This window comes from Piliocolobus tephrosceles, chromosome 12 (genome assembly GCF_002776525.5).
Source record: "Piliocolobus tephrosceles isolate RC106 chromosome 12, ASM277652v3, whole genome shotgun sequence".
NCBI classification, from domain to species: Eukaryota; Metazoa; Chordata; class Mammalia; order Primates; family Cercopithecidae; genus Piliocolobus; species Piliocolobus tephrosceles.
This window is the reverse complement of record NC_045445.1, coordinates 115,230,239-115,254,796: the sequence shown is the minus strand read 5'-3', so window position 1 is coordinate 115,254,796 and position 24,558 is coordinate 115,230,239. Positions and strand designations below refer to the sequence as shown.

The 24,558-nt window shown below is 36.1% G+C and overlaps 1 protein-coding gene across 1 annotated transcript in view; it reads right to left on the bottom strand.

Annotated features, from left to right (window-relative positions):
• Positions 1-24,558, bottom strand: part of DMD (dystrophin) — a 2,292,995-nt gene that overhangs the window by 1,723,678 nt on the left and 544,759 nt on the right. The window contains 1 exon segment of the mRNA XM_026451980.1: positions 24,072-24,190. Coding sequence (XP_026307765.1) covers positions 24,072-24,190 — 119 coding nt within the window.

The following is a 24,558-nucleotide window of genomic DNA, read 5'->3' as shown; positions in this document are numbered from 1 at the left end:
ATGCAGAGTGGAAGAACATCATCCCAGGGAGTTGGAACAGCAAGTGCTAAGGTCTTAAACTATATAAATATCATTCTAGATGATTGTGTGTAAAAGGGAATTAACTTAAATCCAGAAGGAAAGTAGGGATAGTCATCATCAAGCTCTTCCTGCAGTCACAGAAAAAGATGAGAATGACTTGAACTATGGTGGTGGTTGTACAGGTGGAGAGGTATGAATCATTTAGTGATATGCAGTGGGCCCTCCGTATCTGCGGGTTCTGTATCTGCAAATTCAAATAACCTCTGATTTGATATCACAAGAGGATGAATGTAGTCAATAATTGTGCATTTTAAAGTAACTTCAAGAGTGTAATTGGTTTATAATTCAAAGGATAAATGCTTGAGGGGATGAATATGCTATTCTCATGAGGTACTTATTCCACATCGCATGCCTGCATCAAAACATCTCACATACCATATATATACACACACATAGAAATATGCACACATACATATATATCATATATATACACATACACCACTATGTACCCACAAAAATTATATATACACACACATATATATATATACATATATGGTGTATATATATACACATCTACATATACACACATATATATACCATATATATATATACACACACACCCTTACTGTGTACCCACAAAATTAAAAAAAAATTAAATTGTTTCCCAGATAAAAAGAAAATATTCAAGAAATATAATAAAAAATAACAGCATAGAAAAGCTCCCTATTGGGTACTAAGGTTATTACCTGGGTGACAAAGTAATCTGTACACAGAGCCCCTGTAACACATCATTTATCTATGTAACAAAACTGCATGTGTACCCTGAACCTAGAAGTTAAAACACAAAGAATATAACAACTATTTACATACCATTTATAGTGTATTAGGTATTATAAGCAACCTAGAGGTAATTTAATGTATACAGGAGGATGTACATAGGTTACATGCAAATATTACATCATTTATATAAGGAACTTAAGCATCCACAGATTTTAGTATCTGTGGAGTTCCTAGAATCAGTTCTCAGTAGATAGTGAGGGACTATCGCATTCCTCAAGTATAATCCATAAGGCATCATGGATTGAAATAGTTCTAATACTTCACTTTTTTCATACTTAAAGCTGCTTAAATGACCAACTTAAAAGATAGATTACTACAAAGATTCCTGATCCAAGCTTTTAATGTCAGTGCAGACATGGTTGATTCCTGGGGGGGGGGAAAAAATACACACCTTGAACTCATCTATGTGTTTAGAGGACAAATTAAATCATTTTTAAATAGCCCCAGGATGGTCTCAGCCATTAAAGAGCAGAAGGCTAATAAAACAACTGTTCCTACTAAATGGTTTTCTGAGTTTTATAAGTAGATGTCCTGCCTTATATATTTTATTGGCAATATATGTTACCTTTATAGAGAAGCAGCGTTTCTATAGCTCTCAAAAAGGTTAAGAACCTGAGGTGTATTATAGGCCAATTTCTCTTGTAAATGTTGACTTAAAATAGTTTAAAGAGCATTTTCTCATGTTGGAGGTGATTAATTGCACTGAGTTTCACTTGTAAAAATCCATTGCTCAAACCTGGGGATGGTGGGGGGACACCTATCTGTGCCAACTTGTGGACTTACAATGACTTTTGCATATGTTAGCTCAGCTGTCAATTCTAGTGAACAACTTTCAACCAGAGAAAATAAATTCGGAACTTTTTATTAGAAATCACACATATTCAACAGAAATCAGTAACTAAACCTTACTCAAAATAGTGATGGACTTTATTATTTAAGAAATCAATTAACTTCCAAGGAAGTAAAGAAATAGAAAAAGTTAGGTTCCTGCTCCAAAATTATCTTATCGATTTATGCATTTATGTGCAACAAATAAAATTAGGGAAGCAGAGTAAGAACTACTGTATGGATCCGTGGGTTTTGGTATATTTAAAATCCCATATAAGAATTATGATGCAGCCACATTTTCATTTGACATAAATATCTGTACATTTATTAGAATGAAAATCATGCTCCACACTTTAAAAATACTCCATTATGTGAATTAGTTCACATTCTGTCTTATATAACAGTTATCTATATATTGTTTGCTTATATGGAATTTTCAATACCTCGGTAGATTGTGTATCTTTTACTTCTTGATGCACTTGGAGTATATATAGCACTATTCCCTATATAAAGTTATCAATAGATGTTTGATGAATTAACATGCATTTCTACTGAACAAAATAAGCCTGGGGCACATAAATTTAAAATGCTTATGTAGCATCTGAAACAATTTACAATATCAGAATAAAAAGTAGGGATTCCAGAATTTCTACTTTACTAATGATGTGGTGAAATCGACCCATTGGAAAAAATATTAGTCTACTCAGCCACCTGCCCAAATGCTTGTGCTCTATAAAATTAAAAAAAAAAAAAAAAAAGAAAGCCTTTTAGACCAGTCTATATGCATTCTGTAGAGTAGAAGACACTTATATTAGCTAAAACAATAATGCTTATATTAACATATTTGGCTTAAGTAACAATATTTAGGCTCTGACAATAAATTCTAATTTTAAACATTTTCATTCCATCTGCAAGATTAAAGTTTGAATTATTATGATTATTCGATGCCTCTTGATCAATCTGAGGAAAGATTTCTTTCGACAACAAGAACATTCCTTCCAGCACTCGCTACCTTTGCTATGTTCTTCACTAGTCTATGTTAAGATTAACGTGAAGGCAGCTAGGAGTATTATCATTTCTATTATAATGATTTTGCTTAAAATATACATTTCTGTTTATGATGAATGCAAAGATATTATCATTTAAGAAAATTTATATAAGACTGAGATCTTGCTATAACTAGCTTTAGCAGTTTTACTTAGGTTATAAAAATTTAAAAATTACTTATCTTGTAGTCCCTTTAGTATTTTTTAACTTTTTTTCGTATTTCACATGCAGTATGTTGGTGAAAGCAACATGTAAGATATAAAAGAAAAAATACATAAAATTATTTTTTATTTTTATCCTGGACCTTATGTCTCATTCATTTTTATATCATTGTTATATTTTGCAATGGGTGAAATTTGTCTTTTTCTTCAGCCTTTTAAAACCTAGTTACTTCACTAGGTTTTTTCCAAATACTCAAATGCCCAATCACTATTTTTCTATACTAGTCTTTCCCCACTTCCGGCTGTCTCTTTTCAGACTCCCTTTAACGACTACAACAACCTAACAGTCTGCTGTTAGATTTTAACTACAGTGAGGTGAATTTATTAAGGGATTCACCATGTACTCTTGCCTCTTGAGTAGGAATAAGAGTGTGAGTGTGGGCGTGGGGGTGTGTGTGTATTCCATTAATAAAAACAGTTTTCAAACCACTTTTCCAAGATGTTCACTTGCCCAACTGATTCTATACAGAAAAACTTAGATATTCAAGCCTAGGTAAAAAGCATCTTTTTACTTAGACCTTCTCAGGATAATAGCCTTTTTTTTTTTTTTTTTAAATCCACATATGACTCCTCAAGGTGGGATTGCAATCTAGATAAGAGATGTTCACACCACAACCTGACTGAGGAAATAGTTGAGATAGTGAGATGTTTTGATGCCTTTGCCATCTCCAATTTTAGAGTTAACTGAGAAAGAGGGGAATATTTTCATAACTGGTTAGTGTTTCCCTTTGATAACTTTAGTGTGGCTTGGATAGAATGTCATACTTGCAAGATTTGTAAACATCCTTCTACTTTGATTAATTATTTAATGATTCTCTGAAGGAAACATAGTAAAAATAATCCACTATCCCTCTTAGTCTGGCTCTAGTTTATAAAACTTTTCCATTTATTTTCAAAACATTTGGAATCAACTGATTGATGTGCATCCAATTAAAAACAAACCCAATTAGCCCTGTAATCAAATGAGTAACCTTTTAGTTAATGCGAAGAAAATATTCATGGAAGAAGAGAGGAATATTCTGCAATAAGATTATATTCTGTAGTAGTTACAAATAGGGAATCTTAACTCCAACTCACTAGCTCGGTGATGTGGGCAATTTACATCAACTCTTCAGTTGTAAATGACCAAAACAGTAGTATCTACTTCGTAGAGTTTTTGTGGAAATCAAATTATATAATGTCAAACCATGTGCCCAGCACTTAATAAATGTTTAATAAATATTACACCAGATTACCACAACATTACTATGTATGTATTACTCCCAGCTTCAGAAGTTGAGAGTTTTTCTGAGTGTCTGGGAACAAATTCAACCACTTTTACGGTGTCATATGATGTAATGATGACAAGAGAAAACCTAGTTATACTTTCACAAGTGTGCTAATGTCTTAAAAATACTATGACAATTATAAGAATAAGGTATTATCATGAGCCAGACTTCAAGAAAACTGCTAGAAATCTACCATGTATCCATGACAACTGTGAATCAATCTCTCTCTCGTGTGTGTGTGTGTGTGTGTCTGTGACAGACACACACACACAGAGAGAGAGAATATCACCACTCTGAGGAATTTAAGATATAGTACAAATCTTTTATGAAAACTGGATTATACTCTGGAGCTCCAGGATATCAAAGATTACCACTCAGCACACCAGCTGTGAGCCAGCAGTATCCCTCAGGAAAGAAAACCGGAATGAATGGGAAGGTCACAGGAAGAACAGCAAGATTTCAAATGGGAAATGACAGTAGTTCCCCCTTATCCATGGGGGCTATGTTCCAAGACCTCCAGCAGATGTCTGAAACCACAAATAGACCCTATATATACCGTTTTTCCCATACATACATACCTATGATAAAATGTAACTTATTAGGCACATAAAAAGATGAATAATAAAATAGAACAATTATAGCAATATACAGTAATAAAAGTTATGTGAATGTGGAGTCTCTCTCACCTCTCCCCGCCCCCCACCTCCCTCCCCCGTCATCTTATTGTACTGTCCTCATCTATTTAAGAACCACGGCTGACCATGGGTAGCAGAAACTGTAATGAATAAGGGAGGATGCCTGTATTTAATTTGGGGAGAGTCAGCATTTATTCTAGAGGCAGGCAAGATAATTGGAAAGATCAGTTTTCCCTACAGGAGTATAAAGGGGCCATTTAATTTTTACAACATTGCAGGTATTTGACATAACTTTAGCTACTGTTTCTGGGCTCATATTACAGGCCAAATACATACAGGTTTTACTTATTTCTTGAAGTAACAGTGGGAAGTGAATATTTTTACTTTACATGTGAGCAAAACTGAACCTCAATAATTTCCCAATGACATAAAACTAATAAAGGCAAAAATTAGATTTTACCCAAGACTGGTTGGCTCTGTGTGGAAAAAGTTAAATCAACGCTAGGTTAATCTGATGCTGCCTAGGAAAATGAACACAGAACCTTATTTCTTAGAATTAATTAAGAGTTAAGATTATTGTGGAATTTCCTATCACTCTTGTTTGCTATGTAGGACTACTATTAAATTAACTGGGGAGGGGGGCAGAAAGGTAAGATATACGCTTTTGTCCTATGCAACTCAATGGTATTAAATATGGGTGGGAAATGAATGCTGCGATTTATTTATTTTATTTTATTATACTTTAAGTTCTAGTGTACATGTGCACAATGTGCAGGTTTGTTACACATGTATACAGGTGCCATGTTGGTGTGCTGCACCCATTAACTCATCATTTACATTAGGGTATATCTCCTAATGCTATCCCTCCCCCCTCCCCAACAATAGGACCTGGTGTGTGATGATCCCCTTCCTGTGTCCAAGTGATCTCATTGTTCAATTCCCACCTATGAGAACATGCGATCTTTGGTTTTCTGTTCTTGTGATAGTTTGCTGAGAATGATGGTTTCCAGCTGCATCCATGTCCCTACAAAGGACGCAAACTCATCCTTTTTCATGGCTGCATAGTATTCCATGGTGTGTATGTGCCACATTTTCTTAATCCAGTCTGTCACTGATGGACATTTGGGTTGATTCCAACTCTTTGCTATTGTGAATAATGCCATAATAAACATACATGTGCATGTGTCTTTATAGCAGCATGACTTATAATCCTTTGGGTATATCCCCAGTAATGGGATGGCTGGGTCAAATGGTGTATCTAGTTCTAGATCCTTGAGGAATTGCCACACTGTCTTCCACAATGGTTGAACTAGTTTACAGTCCCACCAACAGTGTAAAAGTGTTCCTGTTTCTCCACATCCTCTCCAGCACCTGTTGTTTCCCGATTTTTTAATGATTGCCATTCTAACTGGTGTGAGATGGTATCTCATTGTGGTTTCTTCATGTCAAGTAAACCACACTAATTTTGGCTGTTGTCCTAGTAGCTATATGGAGCACATTTGGGTGAGAGGCATGTGAAGCTCTGTATTTTGGTTGCTTCTGGGCCATCCAATGATACAAAGATTCTATGACAGTGTATCTCCTGCCTTGTATCCTTCTGTCAAGTTAAAAGTAAATGTTAGAGATTAAATTCTATTTCATCTGTGAGTATTATTGCCAATTTTATTTCCTTACAACTACAGTAACAGTGCAGGCTCCAAAGTTCATTATGTCCTATTAATAAAAGTTGCATATCTGGCTAAAATACAAACTGTTTAGCAAAACTAACCCTAGATAAATGGTAAATTCAACCTATTTATGGCATTAATATTAGAGATCATAAAATTAAGCCATTTGCTTATTTCAAGTGGATTTATGGAATTAGACTTATATTTTGAAAATTATTATTTTACCATCATTTTAATTGTTTTCCCTTATTTGCCCTTAGTTATTATTAAAAGTTCTTCTAGAATAGTTCTTTATCAGCTGTGCCAATGAAAGACATTTTTATTGGCCGCAAAAAGCATCATCAAACCTCAGATAGCAGAACACAGTGATGTTAAAATTAGTAACAAGATGAGAGAGGCAGGCAAAAGAAGAAATAAATTAAAGAACCGAGAGTCAGGGATCACCTCTGCAAACAGCTCCTCTCACCCGGGCAAACCTTGGTGGAAACTGTTTGAGTCAGAGTACCATTCTATCACAAACATGTCCGTGAAGCAATAAACAGAAGGAGGAATGAAGAGAGAGAACTGTGCAGACAGGAGATAAGGCAAGTTTGCTAATCCTAAACAGAATGTTTTGATTGCCAGTCTTATGTGACAGCTAGTCTATTTTTATCTGTGGATAAACAATTTCTCATTAGCAACAGAACTGTTAGCAATAAGCAATACTCCAGAAACTGAAGACATGAACAGCAGCTTAGTCATGTTTTGAGGAAGAAAATGCTAGACGTCTAAAGAAACGTTGGGACAACAGATTCTGGATCTTATCCTGCAAAAGGGCATATCTCACAAAAACAAGTGCTCTATTACAGTTGTTTCTATCTCAGCTGCCGGATACGCTGAGTTTCTAAAAATTGCTGATTTTACAGCCCATCCTCAGTGAAATAAAATACTAGTTTCAATCCCAATGCTGCCATAAAGCTTCCCTAACTGATTTTATTGGACAGTCCTGTGAGAAATAACACAGACTTTAAAAAGGGATAATCCTGGATTTGATTCTAACTCGGTTATCTATTGGCTGTGTGATCTTGATTTTAATAAAGCTCTCTAAGCCTCAGTTTTTCCATTTATAAAATAAGGATGAACTTTCCTGGAATTGTGTACAAGACGTAAGATAAAGTATGGAAATTATCTAGAATAAGACTGCCCTACTTAAACATTTGCACTCTTCTACCAAAAGGAACTTTGCAAATTTGAGTTCATATCACTGATGATAAATTAGAAAAAATGTAGGGGGAAAATATGCTTTGAAGCAAAAGTTTATTCAGCAATATTGATATCTCACAGGAATGATATTACAGGATAATTATTTCAAAAAGTAAAAACACTGGCTTCAACCACCTTGTTAAATTGTAAAAATATATGAAATTCCTAATAATTTAATAGTTGTAACAGTTTTCTCACTTTTCAACTGGACAGCATATGATCCACTAACCCCACATGATTGCCGTAAGACAAAAAATCTGGGGCTTCAGAATGGCTGAACTGATGGATCTGTTACTCACCTCTTCCATGGAGAAGAACCAAAGTACCAAGTAGATAATCATACTTTGAATTCATTAACTAAGAGAGAACACTGAAATTCAACAGAGAAGCAATGAAAAGCACTAACAGCAAGAAAAAAGGAGGAAATGAGGCAGTCTATCCAGCTGCGATTGGCTAGGAGCCTGGAGAGACTCCCTAATATGGGGAGAGAATTAGTCAGATACACAGGGATCCACATTCTTGTACAAGACTCTTACAATCCTAGCCAAGGGAGCGTCCCTCAACCCATGTGGGCCTGCAAACTAACACACAGTTGTCTAGATACAGTGCAAAGGTATCACTTCACAGAAGCCCATGCTGGGTCCCACGAACTTCAGAGTCCTAAGCAGCTGCAACATGGCCTGGTTTTGAGAGCCCAGCCCCCACCAGTCAATGTCCTGACCTAGGACTAAACATATCCCATATCTCCACATTCCTGGAGTCTCAAATGATATTTCCCACCCATGGCTGCAGCTGCTGGGGCCAAGGCAGGAACCACTGGCAGCAACCCTTCCCTCCCCAACAGAGGGATGGCCACACAACTTCATGCACACTGAAGACAAATTCCACTGCCTGAAAATGCTGTCACTGTCAACTGCTGTGGAGTTGAGACACAAGTGATGCACAGGCTACCCAGCCAACTGCTGGTGGCTGCTCCCAAGGAAAGCAACCTTACCCTTTCCAGTAGCAGGGCCACAGTGTAGCCAACACTGCCTTCCACCTAAGCATTGCACAAGGGATCTGGGGAGCACCTTGCCCCTCGACTACAACAACCAATGGTTGCATGCACCACCAGAAGTCCTGAGGTCAGGTCTTCCCAGCCCTGCTCTTCCAAATTCCCCAGTACATGAAAACTTGTCTAGAGACCTGGGGATCTCCCAGCCCAGTTTACCACCATTGGCACCTGACTAGTCTTCCTGGGGCCTGAATTTGGACCCACTCAACCTTCCACTACCACCAAAGCTAGCATCAACCTACATACATCATTTGCAGGCCTAGAAACTGGCTTGCCAGTTGCATCCATCACCAACACCAGCATGAACTGCTTACGTTCCAGAGGCTCCCTCCCACTACTGCTATTACCCACACTATGCTTGCTGCCCCGGGGCTGGGAACCTGTGTACCCACCCAGCCCACCTATGCTTTTCTTGACAAACCAAGCAAGCCACCTATAGGCCAAAGAGTTGGCCTGCCTGGACACACTAACATCAGTGCCAATGTACACTGCTCTGAGGCCTGAGGACAGGCATGCTCAACCCACCGATGCCACCACTGGGGCCTAAAGACTGGCCCGCTTGGTGTACCAGTCACCAGCAAAACTTCATCACAGCTTCTGCTAACAACTGCACCCTAAGCTACTGAGGAAGTTACAGACACTATACTGTTTACATCCAAAGAAATCATACAGGAACTATACTATTATATACATTCAGAATCAAAGCCAAAGATTGAAGAGTAGACTAAACAGAAGAATTTCAGAACATGAAAACAGGTCTTTTAAGATAACCTACTCAAACAAAAAATAGCAAATTTTTTTTTTAATGAACAAAGTCTATGTGACATATATGGCACCATAAAGTCATGAAATGTTTGCATTTTTTATGTCCTAGAAGGTAAAGGAAAAACTAAAGGTTTAGAAAGCCTATTTAACAAAGTAATAGATGAAATCTTCCCAAGTCTAGCAAGAGATTTAGACATCCAGATACAGGATGGTGAGAGATCTCAAAAGGGATATAATTCAAAAATGTCTTCTCCATGGCACATTATAGCCAAACTCTCAAAAGTCAAAGACAAAAAGAGAATTCTAAAAAGAGCAAGAGAAAAGCACCTAGCCACTTATAAAGAAACCTCCATCAGATTAACAGTGGATTTCTCAGAAGAAACCTTACAGGGCAGAAAAGAACGGGATGTTATATTAAACATGCTGAAAGAAACCAACTGCCAGCCAAGGATACTCTACCCAGCCAAGTTATCCTTCATAAATCATGGAGAAATAAAACACTTCCTAGATAAGTGAAAGCTGCGGAAATTTATCACCACGATACTGGCCTTACAAGTAACGTTTAAGGGAGTCCTATACCTGGAAGTGAAAGAATGACAACTACCATTATGAAAACACATAAAAATATAAAAACAACTAGTAGAACAAACACAAAAAAAAAATGAAGAAAAATTACTCAAATGTTACCACTACAGAATACCACACTATAATGACGAGAGAAAAAAAGAACAAAAAATATTCGAAACAACCATAAATCAATTAATAAAATGAAAAGAATAAGCCCTCACGTGTCAGTAATAATGTTCAATGTAAATTGATTGAACATTCCACATCAAAGATTTAAAATGGCAGAATGGATTAAAAAATACACAACCCCAAAATATGCTGCCTAAAATAAACCCATTTCACCTGTAAAGACATATACAGATTTGAAGTAAAGGGATGGAAAAGGTTATTTTACGCAAACCGAAGACAAAGGTGAGCTGCAGTAGCCATGCTTACATAAAACAGACTTTCAGTCAAAAACAGTAAAAAGAAACAATAAGGTCATTATATAACGATAAAGGGATAAGTTTAGCAAGGGTATATAGCAATTCTAAACATACATACACGCAACACCAGAGCTCCCAGATATATAAAAAGCAAGTATTAGATCTAAAGGGAGAGCTAGATGCCAATACAGTAATATCTGAGGACTTCAACACCCCTCTCAGCATTAGATCATTTAGACCAAAAAAAAAACAAAGAAACCTTGGACTGAAACTGCTCCTTAGACCAAATAGACCTAACAGACACTTATAGGACAATTCATTCAACACTCATACTCACCTTTTTTCTCATAAGCACACAGAACATTCTTCAGGATAGACCATATGTTATGACAGAATATGTCTTAATGAATTTATAAAACATTAAAATCATCTCAAGTATCTTTTCAAAACACAAAGAAATAAGAAAAAGAGAAACTTTGGAACCTGTACAAAAGCATGGAAATTGAACAACATACTCCTGAATCACCTTTGGGTCAAGGAAGAAAATTGAGGAACTGTTTTCAAAAAATTATTGAAACAAATGAGTATCAAAATATAACAAAACCTATGGGATATGGCAAAAGCAGTGCTAAGAGGGATGTATACAGCAAAAATGCTCACATCAAAAATGTTGAAGTATTTCAAACAATCTAACAATGTACTCTTCAAGGAGCTAGTCAAAGAAACAAACATACAAAAAATCCAAACCCAGAATTAGAAGGATGAAAATCCTAAAAATCAGAGCAAAACTCCAGAAAATAGAGAGTAAAAAAAAAGTATCAATGAAATGAAAAGTTTGATTTTTGAAAAGATGAAAATAAAGCACTTGCTAGATTAACCAAGAAAAAAAAACGACTCAAAATCATAAATGAAGACAGAGACATTACAACTGATACTATAGGAAAAGTTCAGAGACTATAATGAACAACTGTAAACTAATAAACTAAAAATCTAAAAATCTAGAGGAAATTTATAAATTCCTGGACACACACCACCAACCATGGTTGAATCAAGAAGAAATAGAAAATCTGAACAGACCTGTAATTAGTAATGAGCTTGAATCAGGAATATTAAAAAGTTTCCCAACAAAGACAGTCCAGGACCAGATGTTTTTACTGCTGAATTCTACCAAACTTTACCAATTCTCCTGTAAGTGTTCCAAAAAAATTGAAGAGGAAGGAATTCCCCCATCTCATTCTATGAAGCCAGCATTACCCTGATGCCAAACCCAGAAAACTATGCAACAAAAACTACACGCCGACAACCCTGATGAACACTGATATAGAAATTCTCTGCAAAATGCTAGCAATCCAACATAAAAAATATATCATCAAGTGGAATTTATCCCAATGATACAAGGATACATCATACATAAATCAATAAATATGATATATTACATCAAGAGAATGAAAAACAGGAAACATCTTTTCAATAGACACAAAAGAATCTTTCATAAAATTTAACATCCTTTCATGATAAAAACTCTCAACAAATTAGGCATACAAAAAAAAAAAACATGTATTAACATAATAAAGACCATATATGACAAACCTACAAGTAGTATCAAACTGAACGGGGAAAAGCTGAAAAACTTCTCCCTATAAAACTGGAACAAGACAAGGATGCCCACTTTCAGCACTCTTTTTCAACATAGTACTGGAAGTCCTAGCCAGAGCAATCGAGTAAGAGAAAGAAGTACAGGCATCCCAACAGGAGAAATTGTTGTCCAATTATTGCTCTTTGCTAATAACTTACAGCTAGAAAAAGCTACACCTTCACCAGAAAGCTCTCAGATCTGATAAATTTAGTAAAGTTGCAGGATACAAAAATCAACACACAAAATTCAGTAGCATTTCTATACACCAATAATGAACGAGCTGAGGAAGAAATCAAGAAGGCAAACCTATTTACAATGGCTGGAAATAATACCTAGGAATAAATTTAACCCAGGAGGGAAAGATCCATATAAAATACAAAACACTGATGAAACAAATTGAAGAGTACACCAATAAATGGAAAGTCATTTCACGTTTATGAGTCAGAAGAATTAGTGTTATTAACATGGTCATTCTACTCAAAGCATTCTACATTGAATAATGCAGTCACTATCAGAATACAGAAATGGAAAAAAAGTGATCGTAAAATGTGTATGGGACCAGAAGAGTCTGAATAGCCAAAGCAATCCCGAGCAAAAGAACAAAGTTTTATGAATCACACTACTTGACAAAACAGCAAGGTCAGCAAGGTGCTGGTATAAAAACAGACATATAGAACAACGGAATAGATTACAGAACTCAGAATTAAATCCACTTATTTACATCCAACTTATTTTTGACTAAAGCACCAAGAACATACATTGGGGGAAAGGACGTCCTCCTCAAATGGTGGTGAGAATTGGATTGTCAGATGCACAAGTATGAAGCTGGATCCTTGTCTCTCACCATATTAGAAAAATCAGCTCAAGATGGATTAAGGATTTAAAGGTAAGACCGAAAACTGAAACTACAAGAGGTAAACATAGGGAAAACAAGGCAGGACCTTGGTCTAGGCAAAGATCATACGGTTACGACCTCGAAAGCACAGGCAACGAACACAAAAATAGGTAAATGGGACTGTAATAAATGAAAGAGCTTTTGTACAACAAAGGAAGCACTCAAAAGAGTGAAGAGACAACCTGCTGAATGGGAGAAAAGATTTGTAAACTATTCAGACAAGAGACTAATATCTAGGATATACAAGGATCTCAAACAATTTGACAGTAAAAAAAAAAAATCACATTAAAATAGACAAAGGACATGAATAGGTATTTCTCAAAAGACAAATGACCAGTGGGTATATGAAAAAATGCTCAACATCACTAATCACTAGGGAAATGCAAATCAAGCCATGATCAACTATCATCTTGCCCCAGTTAGAATGACTATTAAAAAGACAAGAAAACAACAGACATTGATGAGGTGCAACGAAAAGGGAACTCTTAATACGTTATTGTAGTTCAGAATATAAGTTAGTATAGCCACTATTGAAAACAGTATGGAGGAGATTTCTCAAAAAACTAAAAATAGAAATACGATATGTGTCAGTAATCCCACTGGTAAGTATTTATGTAAAGGGAAAGCAATCATATACTTTTCTAGCTATCAGGAAAAATATATGCATGGCACACCCGTACTTTCAAGTTTATTGAGGCACTACTTATAATAGCAAATTAAGTGTCACTTAGAGAACAAATGGATAAAGAAAATGTGTTACATATACACAGTGGAATACTCTTCATCCATCTGCACCAACATGAATGAAAATGCCGTTTATGAAGTGAAACAATCCAGGCAAAGATAAACAGATTTTACATGTTCTTACTCATATATAGGTGTAAAAAACAGTTGTTCTCATGGAAACCGAGAGTATAAGATATGAGAGGCTAGCAAGGGTAGGAAGGGAATATAAAGAGGGGTTATTTAATGGGTACAAACACACAGTTCGTTGAAAGGTATATATTCTAATGTTCAACAGTAGAAAGGGATGACTAGAGTTAGCAATATAATGTACATTTCCAAGTAGCTGAGAGAACTTGAAATGTTCACAGCACATAAAAATGATAAATACTCAAAGTAATGAATACCCCAAACACACTGACTTGACCATTACACATTCAGTGCATGTAACAAAATATCACATGTACATATATATAAAATGTTATGCATCAATAAAAATAAATGTTCTAAAAAGAGAATAAATCTAACAGGATAGCTTATTACTTTAAAATAAAATCACCAGACAACTGTAAAGCTTCTGGTTTCCCTCTGCAAAGAATAAATCCTATTGTATGAGAATTAAATTTCCCTAAGATTTAAATCGCATCAACCAAGACTTTAGTTTATCATTATTTTACCCAAATAGTGTTGTAAAATAGTATATTTTCATTATTTCATATTCCAGCTATAAAACGTCACATGCATTTTATACATAGAAATTATTTCATTGGAAAACATATGTACCAGCCTAATATCTATTTTCCCAGTACCCAGTTTTATGGTTTTTGGATATTCATTTGCAGGTTCTGTGATGTCTTTATTTATTTATTTTGTGGGGTGGGGAGCGGGATCTCGCTCTTTTGCCTAGGCTGGAGTGTCATGGCACAATCATAGCTAATCACAGCCTTGAACTCCGGGCCTAAACCAATTCTCCTGCCTTGGCCTCCCAATGTGCTGGGATTACAGGTGTCAGCCATTGCACTCAGCCCTGTGATATCACTTATAATTATTTATGAAACACAGTTAACTCCATTTTGAAGACAGTGAAGTAAATTTTCCAACTATCAGCAAAATATACATTATATATCCTTTAGCATTAGAACCTCATGGCTGCATTTCTCATTATTGAAATAATTTATTAATGTCTTATCAATCACTCAAAAATCACTTAATGTCACTGTATAGGCCAAAGATGTTATATTTCCCCAGTAATTGAAAAAAAAAAAAGTTGTGAAAATAATCCTGGTAAGCTAACTGAAAAGAGATTCTCATTTATCTAGGTAACAATTATATTTCAGTGTTTCTGAACAAATTTGGCATAGAACCTAACCCATAACGCAAATCTTCAATCACATGATTATAGTTCATTATTTAAACTCCCCAAATGAGTAAGAAGCTCTTACTTAAGCATACTTTAACAAATGAGTTCCTAGGTGAGGTAGATATAAACTGGCTATTTTCCATAAAGTTAAAATGGTGACAAATCATAGAAGAATGTGAAAGATTAGTAGAAAATACCAAAATTTGTTATAAAGTGTAAATTCAAGCCAGGTGTGTGCACACACAAATATCATATTTACTACTTTTCAGGTCTCTGTTATCCAAGTAGGTGAATTTGGGACAGTTACATGCAATTTTGTATCATCTAAACAACTGAAATGGATAAGGAGAACAAAAATTGCTTTCATTTATTAGTGATTGGTTCCAATTGCCCAGAAAATACTCAGTTTTCTATGATATCTGAACTGAGAAAAATGTAGAAGACAGAACATCAAGAGAACACACAGGAATATTCTGATGTCTCTTCTTTTAGGCCACTGGGAAATACGTGTTAACATTTATGTCTTAATTTTTGTTATGAAGAGCAATTTCAAGGTTCTCCATCAGGGAAGAGGAAATTGCTACAATAATATCTGAATGTTAATCTAGTCATCTGTATCATACCTATTTGGTATATATTACTTTGCCATCAAAAAGGCAATGGCCATTTTTCATTCATGTAAGTGTCGGTGAAATATTTTCTTAAATACATAGACAATACATTTTCAACTGCCGAGTTTGACTCTAGAGTGTCTGAAATATTTACAGTAATAATTTCTAGTTGAAATACCATATATAGAGAAGGAACACCAATACATTGCAATTGCATCAGATTTTCTGAAAACAAGGTACTCTATGAGTTCTAGAAAAAAAAATCTAAATGATACAAAATGAGTGTTTATGTTCACAAAAGTATTTATTTAAATGAACTCTAATCCTCCTGAGAATTAACCCTCTCCATTTTAACCAGTGTAAACTACTTATTAACATTTCTTGCCATTATGGTATCAAAATGTGATGATTACAGCAGAGGTGGAAAAAAGTTAAAATGGCCCTTGTTCAGTCAATTGATATCAAACCCAACATAAGAGGCCTTAAAGATATGCTTCTCTTTTATAGTAAATTCTACATATCTCTCCATCATTATTTTTATAGGTTAAAATCGTGCATGCATACAAAGTCAAGTCTGAAACCATTCACTCCAGGAGTAAAACTTTCCAATAGGCAGAGCTAATTCTTGGAAAAGGCGGCTATAAAAACAACTGAAGAGTGATGCAGAAATTAGCCGAGCAGAAAATAGAATCCATGTAACCATTCTCAGGAAGTCAAAATAAAGTGGATTAAAACCAAACCCTAACTGGTTTGTAAATGTCATTTTGAGGATACAAAAATTTATCTTGAGTCCTAGTCTTCTTTCTTTTTTGGTCAAATGTGACTGTCATTATTCATTTTTGTTCTCAAGTTACCCTGGTAAATAAGAGCATTTCCACATCATATTTCATATCCTAAATGGAAATTACTTTCTACACTAATATTCAAAAGACATCTAAGAACAGGCGCAATGTTTTATCCCTGATTTTTTTTTTTTTTTTTTAATTCCTTTAAAGAGAACATCCTCACTTTGCTATTCACAAGGGAAAGCTTACAAAGCACTCCCAATACAGGGAGTTTGTTTTGTTTTGTTTTGTTTTTGTTTTTGTTTTTTTTGGACTGGCAAAGAAACCAGTATGTTTGAAACCCAGAGAAACAAACAATGTATATGAAAACCCACGACCAACGCATGTAGAATGTACTATCTTATAGAGAAATCATAATGGCAAGTGAATTGTCTGATTCACAAAAGGATATTTTTAAGGAGATATACCTATTATCTGGGAGCATAAACATACATGATTTATTAAGTTTACCCTAGATGTACTTATTTTTGCATATGTTAACATTTAAACACACTAGAAACAGCCCCTGAAATTGCTTATGCTAATGCCTACTGCTACTCATTTTAAAAGGCAATTCCACTTAAAACCAAACCTCAGGCCTCAAAACACCAGTTAAGGCCAAACAAAGCATATCGAATTCCATATATGAAATCCTACAATGTTTCAATGACTTCTTAATTTATAAAGCAATTCCATCAACAAGGCATATGTTTAAAATTCTCAAAGCATTATTTGGCAGGTATTTTTTAAACCAAATACAGCTTCAATCCCCCAATAATAAAATTATTCCCCAATGTTTCATTACTCTCCTAAGGAGCATAACCAATTTAAAATGAAATTTCTTTGGAGATTAGCTGACATCAGGTATAAGCTAAAGAACGAATATCTGGTTAAATAAAAATATGAACATCACAAAAGCAATTACTATACAGGCATGAATCATGAATTTTGCCTGGAAAATCTACTGAAGAGAGTGTTCTAAGTCTGAGACTTCAAGAGATGGTGTTCTGTCTTTTGTGACTAAGAAATCAGTAAATAAAAATTCTTACGATTTACTTATGTTTTTCTTTGAATCATCACTGAGATTATCTCTTGAAAAATGCTGGGCAAAAATGTATAAATGTGTATTTGGGGGTTTCCCTAACACAATGGCAAGAATTGGCATATTTTAAAAATGTAAGACTTACGCTGAATCCTCATCTTATTTGCAGCCATAAGTAAACTTTAAGAAACTTTTTATTACATTATACTTTAGGTTTTGGGATACATGTGCAGAATGTGCAACTTTGTTACATAGGTATACACATGACATGGTGGTTTGCTATACCCATCAACAAACTAACACAGGAACAGAAAACCAACCACTACATGTTCTCACTCATAAATGGGAGTTGAACAATGAGAACACATGGATGCAGTGGAACATCACAGACTGGGACCTTTTGTGGGGTGGGGAGCTAGGGGAGTGATAGCATTAGGGGAAATATCTAACACAGATGACGGGTTGATGGGTGTAGGTCTTTCCCACTTTCTCCTGTGGGCATTTAGTGCTATAAATTTCCCTCTGAATACTGCTTTAGCTGTGTCCCAGAGATTCTGGTGCGTTGTGTGTTTGTTCTCATTGGTTTCAAAAAACTTATTTATTTCTGCCCTAATTTCATTATTCACCCAGTAGTCATTCAGGAGCAGCTTTGTTCAGTTTCCATGTTGTTGTGTGCTTTTGAGTCTCTTAATCCTGCCTTCTAATTTGATTGCACTGTGGTCTGAGAGACTGTTATGATTTTCATTCTTTTGCATTTGCTGAGGAGCGTTTTACTTCCAATTATGTGATCAATTTTAGAGTAAGTGCGATGTGGTGCTGAGAAGAATGTACATTCTGTTGATTCAGGGTGGAGAGTTCTGTGTAGATGTCAATTAGGTCTGCTTGGTCCAGAGCTAAGCTCAAGTCCTGAATATCCTTGTTAATTTTCTGTCTCATTGATCTAATATTGACAGTGGGGTGTTAAAGACTCCCACTATTATTGTGTGGGAGTCTAACACCCCAGTGGTGCCTGGAACACCAACGAGACAGAAACATTCGCTCCCCTGGAAAGGGGGCTGAAACCAGGGAGCCAAGTGGTCTATCTCAGCAGATCCAACCCCCACGGAGCACCAGCAAGCTAAGATCCACTGGCTTGTAATTCTCGCTGCCAGCACAGCAGTCTGAAGCTGACCTGAGACTCCAGCTTGGTGGAGGGAGGGGCATCCACCATTATTGAGGCCTGAGTAGGCCGATGTCCCCTCACAGTGTAAACAAAGTTGCTGGAAAGTTCAAACTGGGCAGAGCCCACTGCAGCTCAGCAAAGCCACTGTAGCCAGACTGCCTCTCTAGATTCTTCCTATCTGGGCAGGGCATCTCTGAAACAAAGGCAGCAGCCCTAGTCAGGGGCTTATAGATAAAACTCCCATCTCCTTGGGACAGAGAACCTGGGCGAAGGGGCAGCTGTGGGCACAGCTTTTGCAGACTTAAATGTCCTTGTCTGCTGGCTCTGAAGAGAGCAGCGGATCTCCTAACACAGCACTCAAGCTCTGCTAAGGGACAGACTGCCTTCTCAAGTGGGTTGACCCCTGTGCCTACTGACTGGGACATGCCTCCCAGCAGGGGTCGACAGACACTTCATACAGGAGAGCTCCAGCTGGCATCTGGCAGGTGCCCCTCTGTGACGAAGCTTCCAGAGGAAGAAACAGGCAACAATCTTTGCTGTTCTGCAGTCTCTGCTGGGGATACCCAGGCAAACAGGGTCTGGAGTGACCTCCAGCAAACCCCAGCAGACCTGCAGCAGAGGGACACATTAGAAGGAAAACTAACAAACAGAAAGGAACAGCATCAACATCAACAAAAAGGACATTTACACAAAAACCCCATCTGAAGTTCACCAACATTAAAGACCAAAGGTAGATAAATCCAAAGATGAGGAAAAACCAGCACAAAAAGGCTGAAAATTCCAAAATCAGAACGCCTCTTCTCCTCCAAAGGATCACAACCCCTCACCAGGAAGAGAACAAAACTGGACGGAGAATGAGTTTGACGAATTCACAGAAATAGGCTTCAGAAGGGTGGGTAATAAACTCCTCCAAGCTAAAGGAGCATGTTCTAACCCAATGTGAGGAAGCTAAGAACCTTGAAAAAAGGTTAGACAAATTGCTAACCAGTTTACAGAACATAAATGACCTGATGGAACTGAAAAACACAGCACAAGAACATCATGAAGCATATACAAGTATCAATAGCTCAATCGATCAAGCAGAAGAAAGAATATCAGAGATTGAAGATCAACTTAATTAAATAAAGTGTGAAGAGAAGATGAGAGAAAGAAGAATGAAAGCAATGAACAAAGCCTCCACAAAATATGGGACTATGTGAAAAGATCAAACCTAGGTTTGATTGGTATACTGGAAAGTGATGGCAAGAATGGAACCAAGTTAGAAAGGACTCTTCAGGATATTATCCAGGAGAATTTTCCCAACCTAGCAAGACAGCCCACCATTCAAATTTAGGAAATACAGAGACCACCACAAAGATATTCCTCAAAAAGAGCAACCCCAAGACACATAATTGTCAGATTCACCAAGGTTGAAATGAAGAAAAAAATGTTAAGGACAGCCAGACAGAAAGGTCGGCTTATCCACAAAGGCAAGCCCCTCAGACTAACAGCAGATCTCTCTGCAGAAATCCTACAAGCCAGAAGAGAGTGGGAACCAATACTCAACATTCTTAAAATAATTTTTAACTCAGAATTTCATATACAGTCAAACTAAGCTTCATAAGTGAAGGAGAAATAGAATCCTTTACAGACAAGCAAATGCTGAGAGATTTTGTCACCACCAGGCCTGCCCTACAAGAGCTCCTTCAGGAAGCACTAAATATGGAAAGGAAAAACCGGTACCAGCCAGTGCAAAAGCATACCAAATTGTAAAGACCATCAACACCATGAAGAAACTGCATCAACTAATAAGCAAAATAACCAGCTAGCATCATAATGACAGGATCGAATTTACATATAACAATATTAACCTTAAATGTAAATGGGCTAAATGCTCCAATTCAAAGACACAGACTGGCAAATTGTATAACGAGTCAAGACTCATCGGTGTGCTGTATTCAGGAGAGCAATCTCACGTGCAAAGACACACATAGGCTCAAAATAAAGGGATGGAGGAAGATTTACCAAGCAAGTGGGGAGCCAAAAAAAAAAAAAAAAAAAAAAAAGCAGGGGCTGCAATCCTAGTCTCTGATAAAATAGACTTTAAACCAACAAAGATAAAAAAAGACAAAGAAGGTCATTACATAATGGTAAAGGGATCAATGCAATAGGAAGACCTAACTATCCTAAATATATATGCACCCAATACAGAAGAACCCAGATTCATAAAGCAAGTTCCTAGAGATCTACAGAGAGACTTAGATTCCCACACAGTAATAGTGGGAGACTTTAACACCCCACTGTCAACATTAGACAGATCAATGAGACAGAAAATTAACAAGGATGTTCAAGACTTGAATTTAGCTTGGGACCAAGTGGACCAAAGAGACATCTACAGAAGTCTCCACCCCAAATCAACAGGACATACATTCTTCTCAGTACTACTCCACACTTATTCTAAAATTGATCACATAATTGGAAGTAAAACACTCCTCAGCAAATGCAAAAGAACGAAAATCGTAGCAGCCTCTCAGACCACAGTGCAATCAAATTAGAACTCAGAATTAAGAAACTCACTCAAAACCACACAACTACATGGAAACTGAACAACCTGCTTCTGAATAACTACTGGGTAAATAACAAAATTCAGGCAGAAATAAAGAAGTTCTTTGAAACCCATGAGAACAAAGATACAATGTACCAGAATCTCTGGGACACAGCTAAAGCAGTGTTTAGAGGGAAATTTATAGCACTAAATGCCCACAGGAGAAAGCAGGAAAGATCTAAAACCAACACCCTCACACCACAATTGAAAGAACTAGAGAAGCCAGAGCAAACAAATCAAAAGCTAGCAGAAAACAAGAAATAACTAAGATCAAAGCAGAACTGAAGGAGACAGAGACATGAAAAAAATCAATGAATTCAGGAGTTTTTTTTTTTTTTTTTTTTGAAGAGATTAACAAAATAGACCACTAGACAAATAATGAAGGAGAGAAGAATCAAATAGACACAATAAAAAATGATAAAGGGCATATCACCACTGATCCCACAGAAATACAAACTACCATCAGAGAATACTATAAACACCTCTATGTAAGTAAACAAGAAACCTGTTTAAGCGACAGGATGCTCTTTGAATTGGAAGAGTCCATAAATAGAAAGGCTTTACAGATCTGAGATTGTACTGGCAAAACGAGACCATAAGCAGTGGCTGGATCTTCATTAATCAGTCCATATTTCATATAACATTTTGTTGATTTTAAATTGAAGTTTGAGACATAAAATGGTGACCTTATAGGCTATACAGTATATATTTCTACATATACTTCCCAGTTAGGAGAGCATATGGAGTTAGGTATACCAGATTCTTTTAGCTATAAAATACACTATTCATGTACCTGACTTTTTCTCATTACAGGCTTGTCAATGTACTTTTTAAAACTGTTTTTATTTACTTAAATTTTTTGTGGGTAGTGTATATACATAGGTGTATATATTAACCTATTTTCTGATTATCATGTGGACGCCCATTTAGGCACTCCTATTTTGTAAGTTCAAAGGAGTACTAGAGGTCAAAAGCCATTTTGTCACTTAATAAGAAAAGTATCTATTTTAAACCTTCTCCTACTGTTTTATGAAAGGGTAGGACACACACAAAAGTAACTAGAATATACACCTTGATGTTGGGAACTGACCACCATATGTGATTCAATAAAAAACAAAAACATTAACAGACTTATCTTTCAAAATCATACACTATAGCTCTTTATCCTCAGGGGTTGAAGTCCCTATTTTCATTATGCCTGCCCTTTCTACCTCACTGAACTAAGAGAAAACATACAAATGTGCACTAGGGGTCAATAGTAAAGTAACCTTCCCCTATACTGCAAACTAAGGACATAGGATTAATACAGTTTCTCCCTTAGAGCTAAAAGCAGGGACAGGAGAGATACTATCACGTATAGAAGCAATAAAAAGGGGTTACAGCATTCAGTGCTCAGCCATGCATTATCCCAAGGAGAAGAAACATTTCGAATCAACTTAATCCGATTCCAACTTCACAAACTAACATTTGTGTTGTTATAATTTACTTTCCCAAGTACATTTGCTTATCAAAAGCAATATATTTGTCAATCGTGAGTATTCTGCTGCTTGTTATATCTCATTTAAAATTACTGAATTTCCATTTTTATTTATCTATCACTTTTTAAGCTTATTTAAAGTTAACTCCTCCCACCCCAATATGGATCTGCTAGACAATCTGAGGCAATCAGGCTTCTGTGTCTGCAAAACTGAGGACTAAGATTCTGGTTGATAATGAATTCACTGGCAAATGGCTATCTTCTGGGTCATTTTTGAGCTTTTCTTGATGGGACCTATCATCAATATTCAAAGATCTCCTGTTTTAGAATTGATGAAATTGATTCTATATTCGAAAAAACATTTAATTATCAGCTTCTATTGTAGAACAGCTTCTACCCAAATATCTTCAATCCCACTGACTTCACTTTTCCAACTTCTGATTTACGGTGTCCCAAAGCCTTAAGAATTGAGAACAGAGGCTACAATTTCAAAATTGGCATGGCAAAAGTGTACTTCATGGGCAAGCAAAAGAGTAGAGGTCACAATGTTATTATCCCTGTCATTGCTATCTCTGGAAGGTATGATTATGTAGCACCAGAGATAAGAGTCAACGTTATTTAAGTGTAATATAATAAAAACAAATAAATTTCTGCCTATCAACTAAAGCAGCAGAAAATGAATAACCATCTAAGAGAGGATCTCCCCAGAGTGAAAAATTACAACAGAAGTAGTGGCAGGAATAGATTTCCTGATTTAAATAGTAAACCATGTTGCCTTTTATAGAGTATATGAATGAAATTGGCAAGAGGAGCTAATTAATTATAGCTGATTACTCTATCAAATCTCTTGGTAGCATAAGCAAAACATTAACTTTTTATAATTATTTGGAGTCGATACACTCCAAATGCAGTATGCTGCATCCAAAGGGCATATACATTTTAAAGGCTTTTTTCCTCAAAGTCTTCACTGCAATTTTAGATACTGATATTTTGAGAACTAGAATTAAATAAGACAATTCATAATATAGTGCAAGAAAGCAGAACATTTTAAATATATCTAGAGTACTGGAAAACTTAAGATATGCAGTTTTGTATTTTGTGTAGAAATGACAAGTCTCGGATGAAAACATTAAACTCTACTATACTAAAAGCAGTGGTAGTCCAGAAATTTACCAACCTTCAGGATCGAGTAGTTTCTCTATGCCTAATTGATATCTGGCGATGTTGAATGCATGTTCCAGTCGCTGTGTGGCTGACTGCTGGCAAACCACACTATTCCAATCAAACAGGTCTGGCCTAAAACACATACATATACACACATACACAAAGACAAATATAAATCAATCTAGAATGTTCCATGAGATTTACTTCCATGCTTAATTTTCATTGACAACCCATGCCCCGTAGTCCTTAAGGTTTGAGTGTAATTCATTTACCCTTCAAAACATTTCTATTTAAACAAGTTGTAATTTTAATTGAAAATCTTGTTGGGTGTGGTGGTTCATGCCTGTAATCTCAACACTTTGGGAGATGGAGGCAGGCAGATCCTTTGAGCCCAGAAGTTTGAGACCAGCCTAGACAATTTGGTGAAAGCTTGTCTCCACAAAAAAAAAAAAAAAAGAAAAGAAAAGAAAAGAAAAGAAAAACTAGCTGGGTGTGGTGTC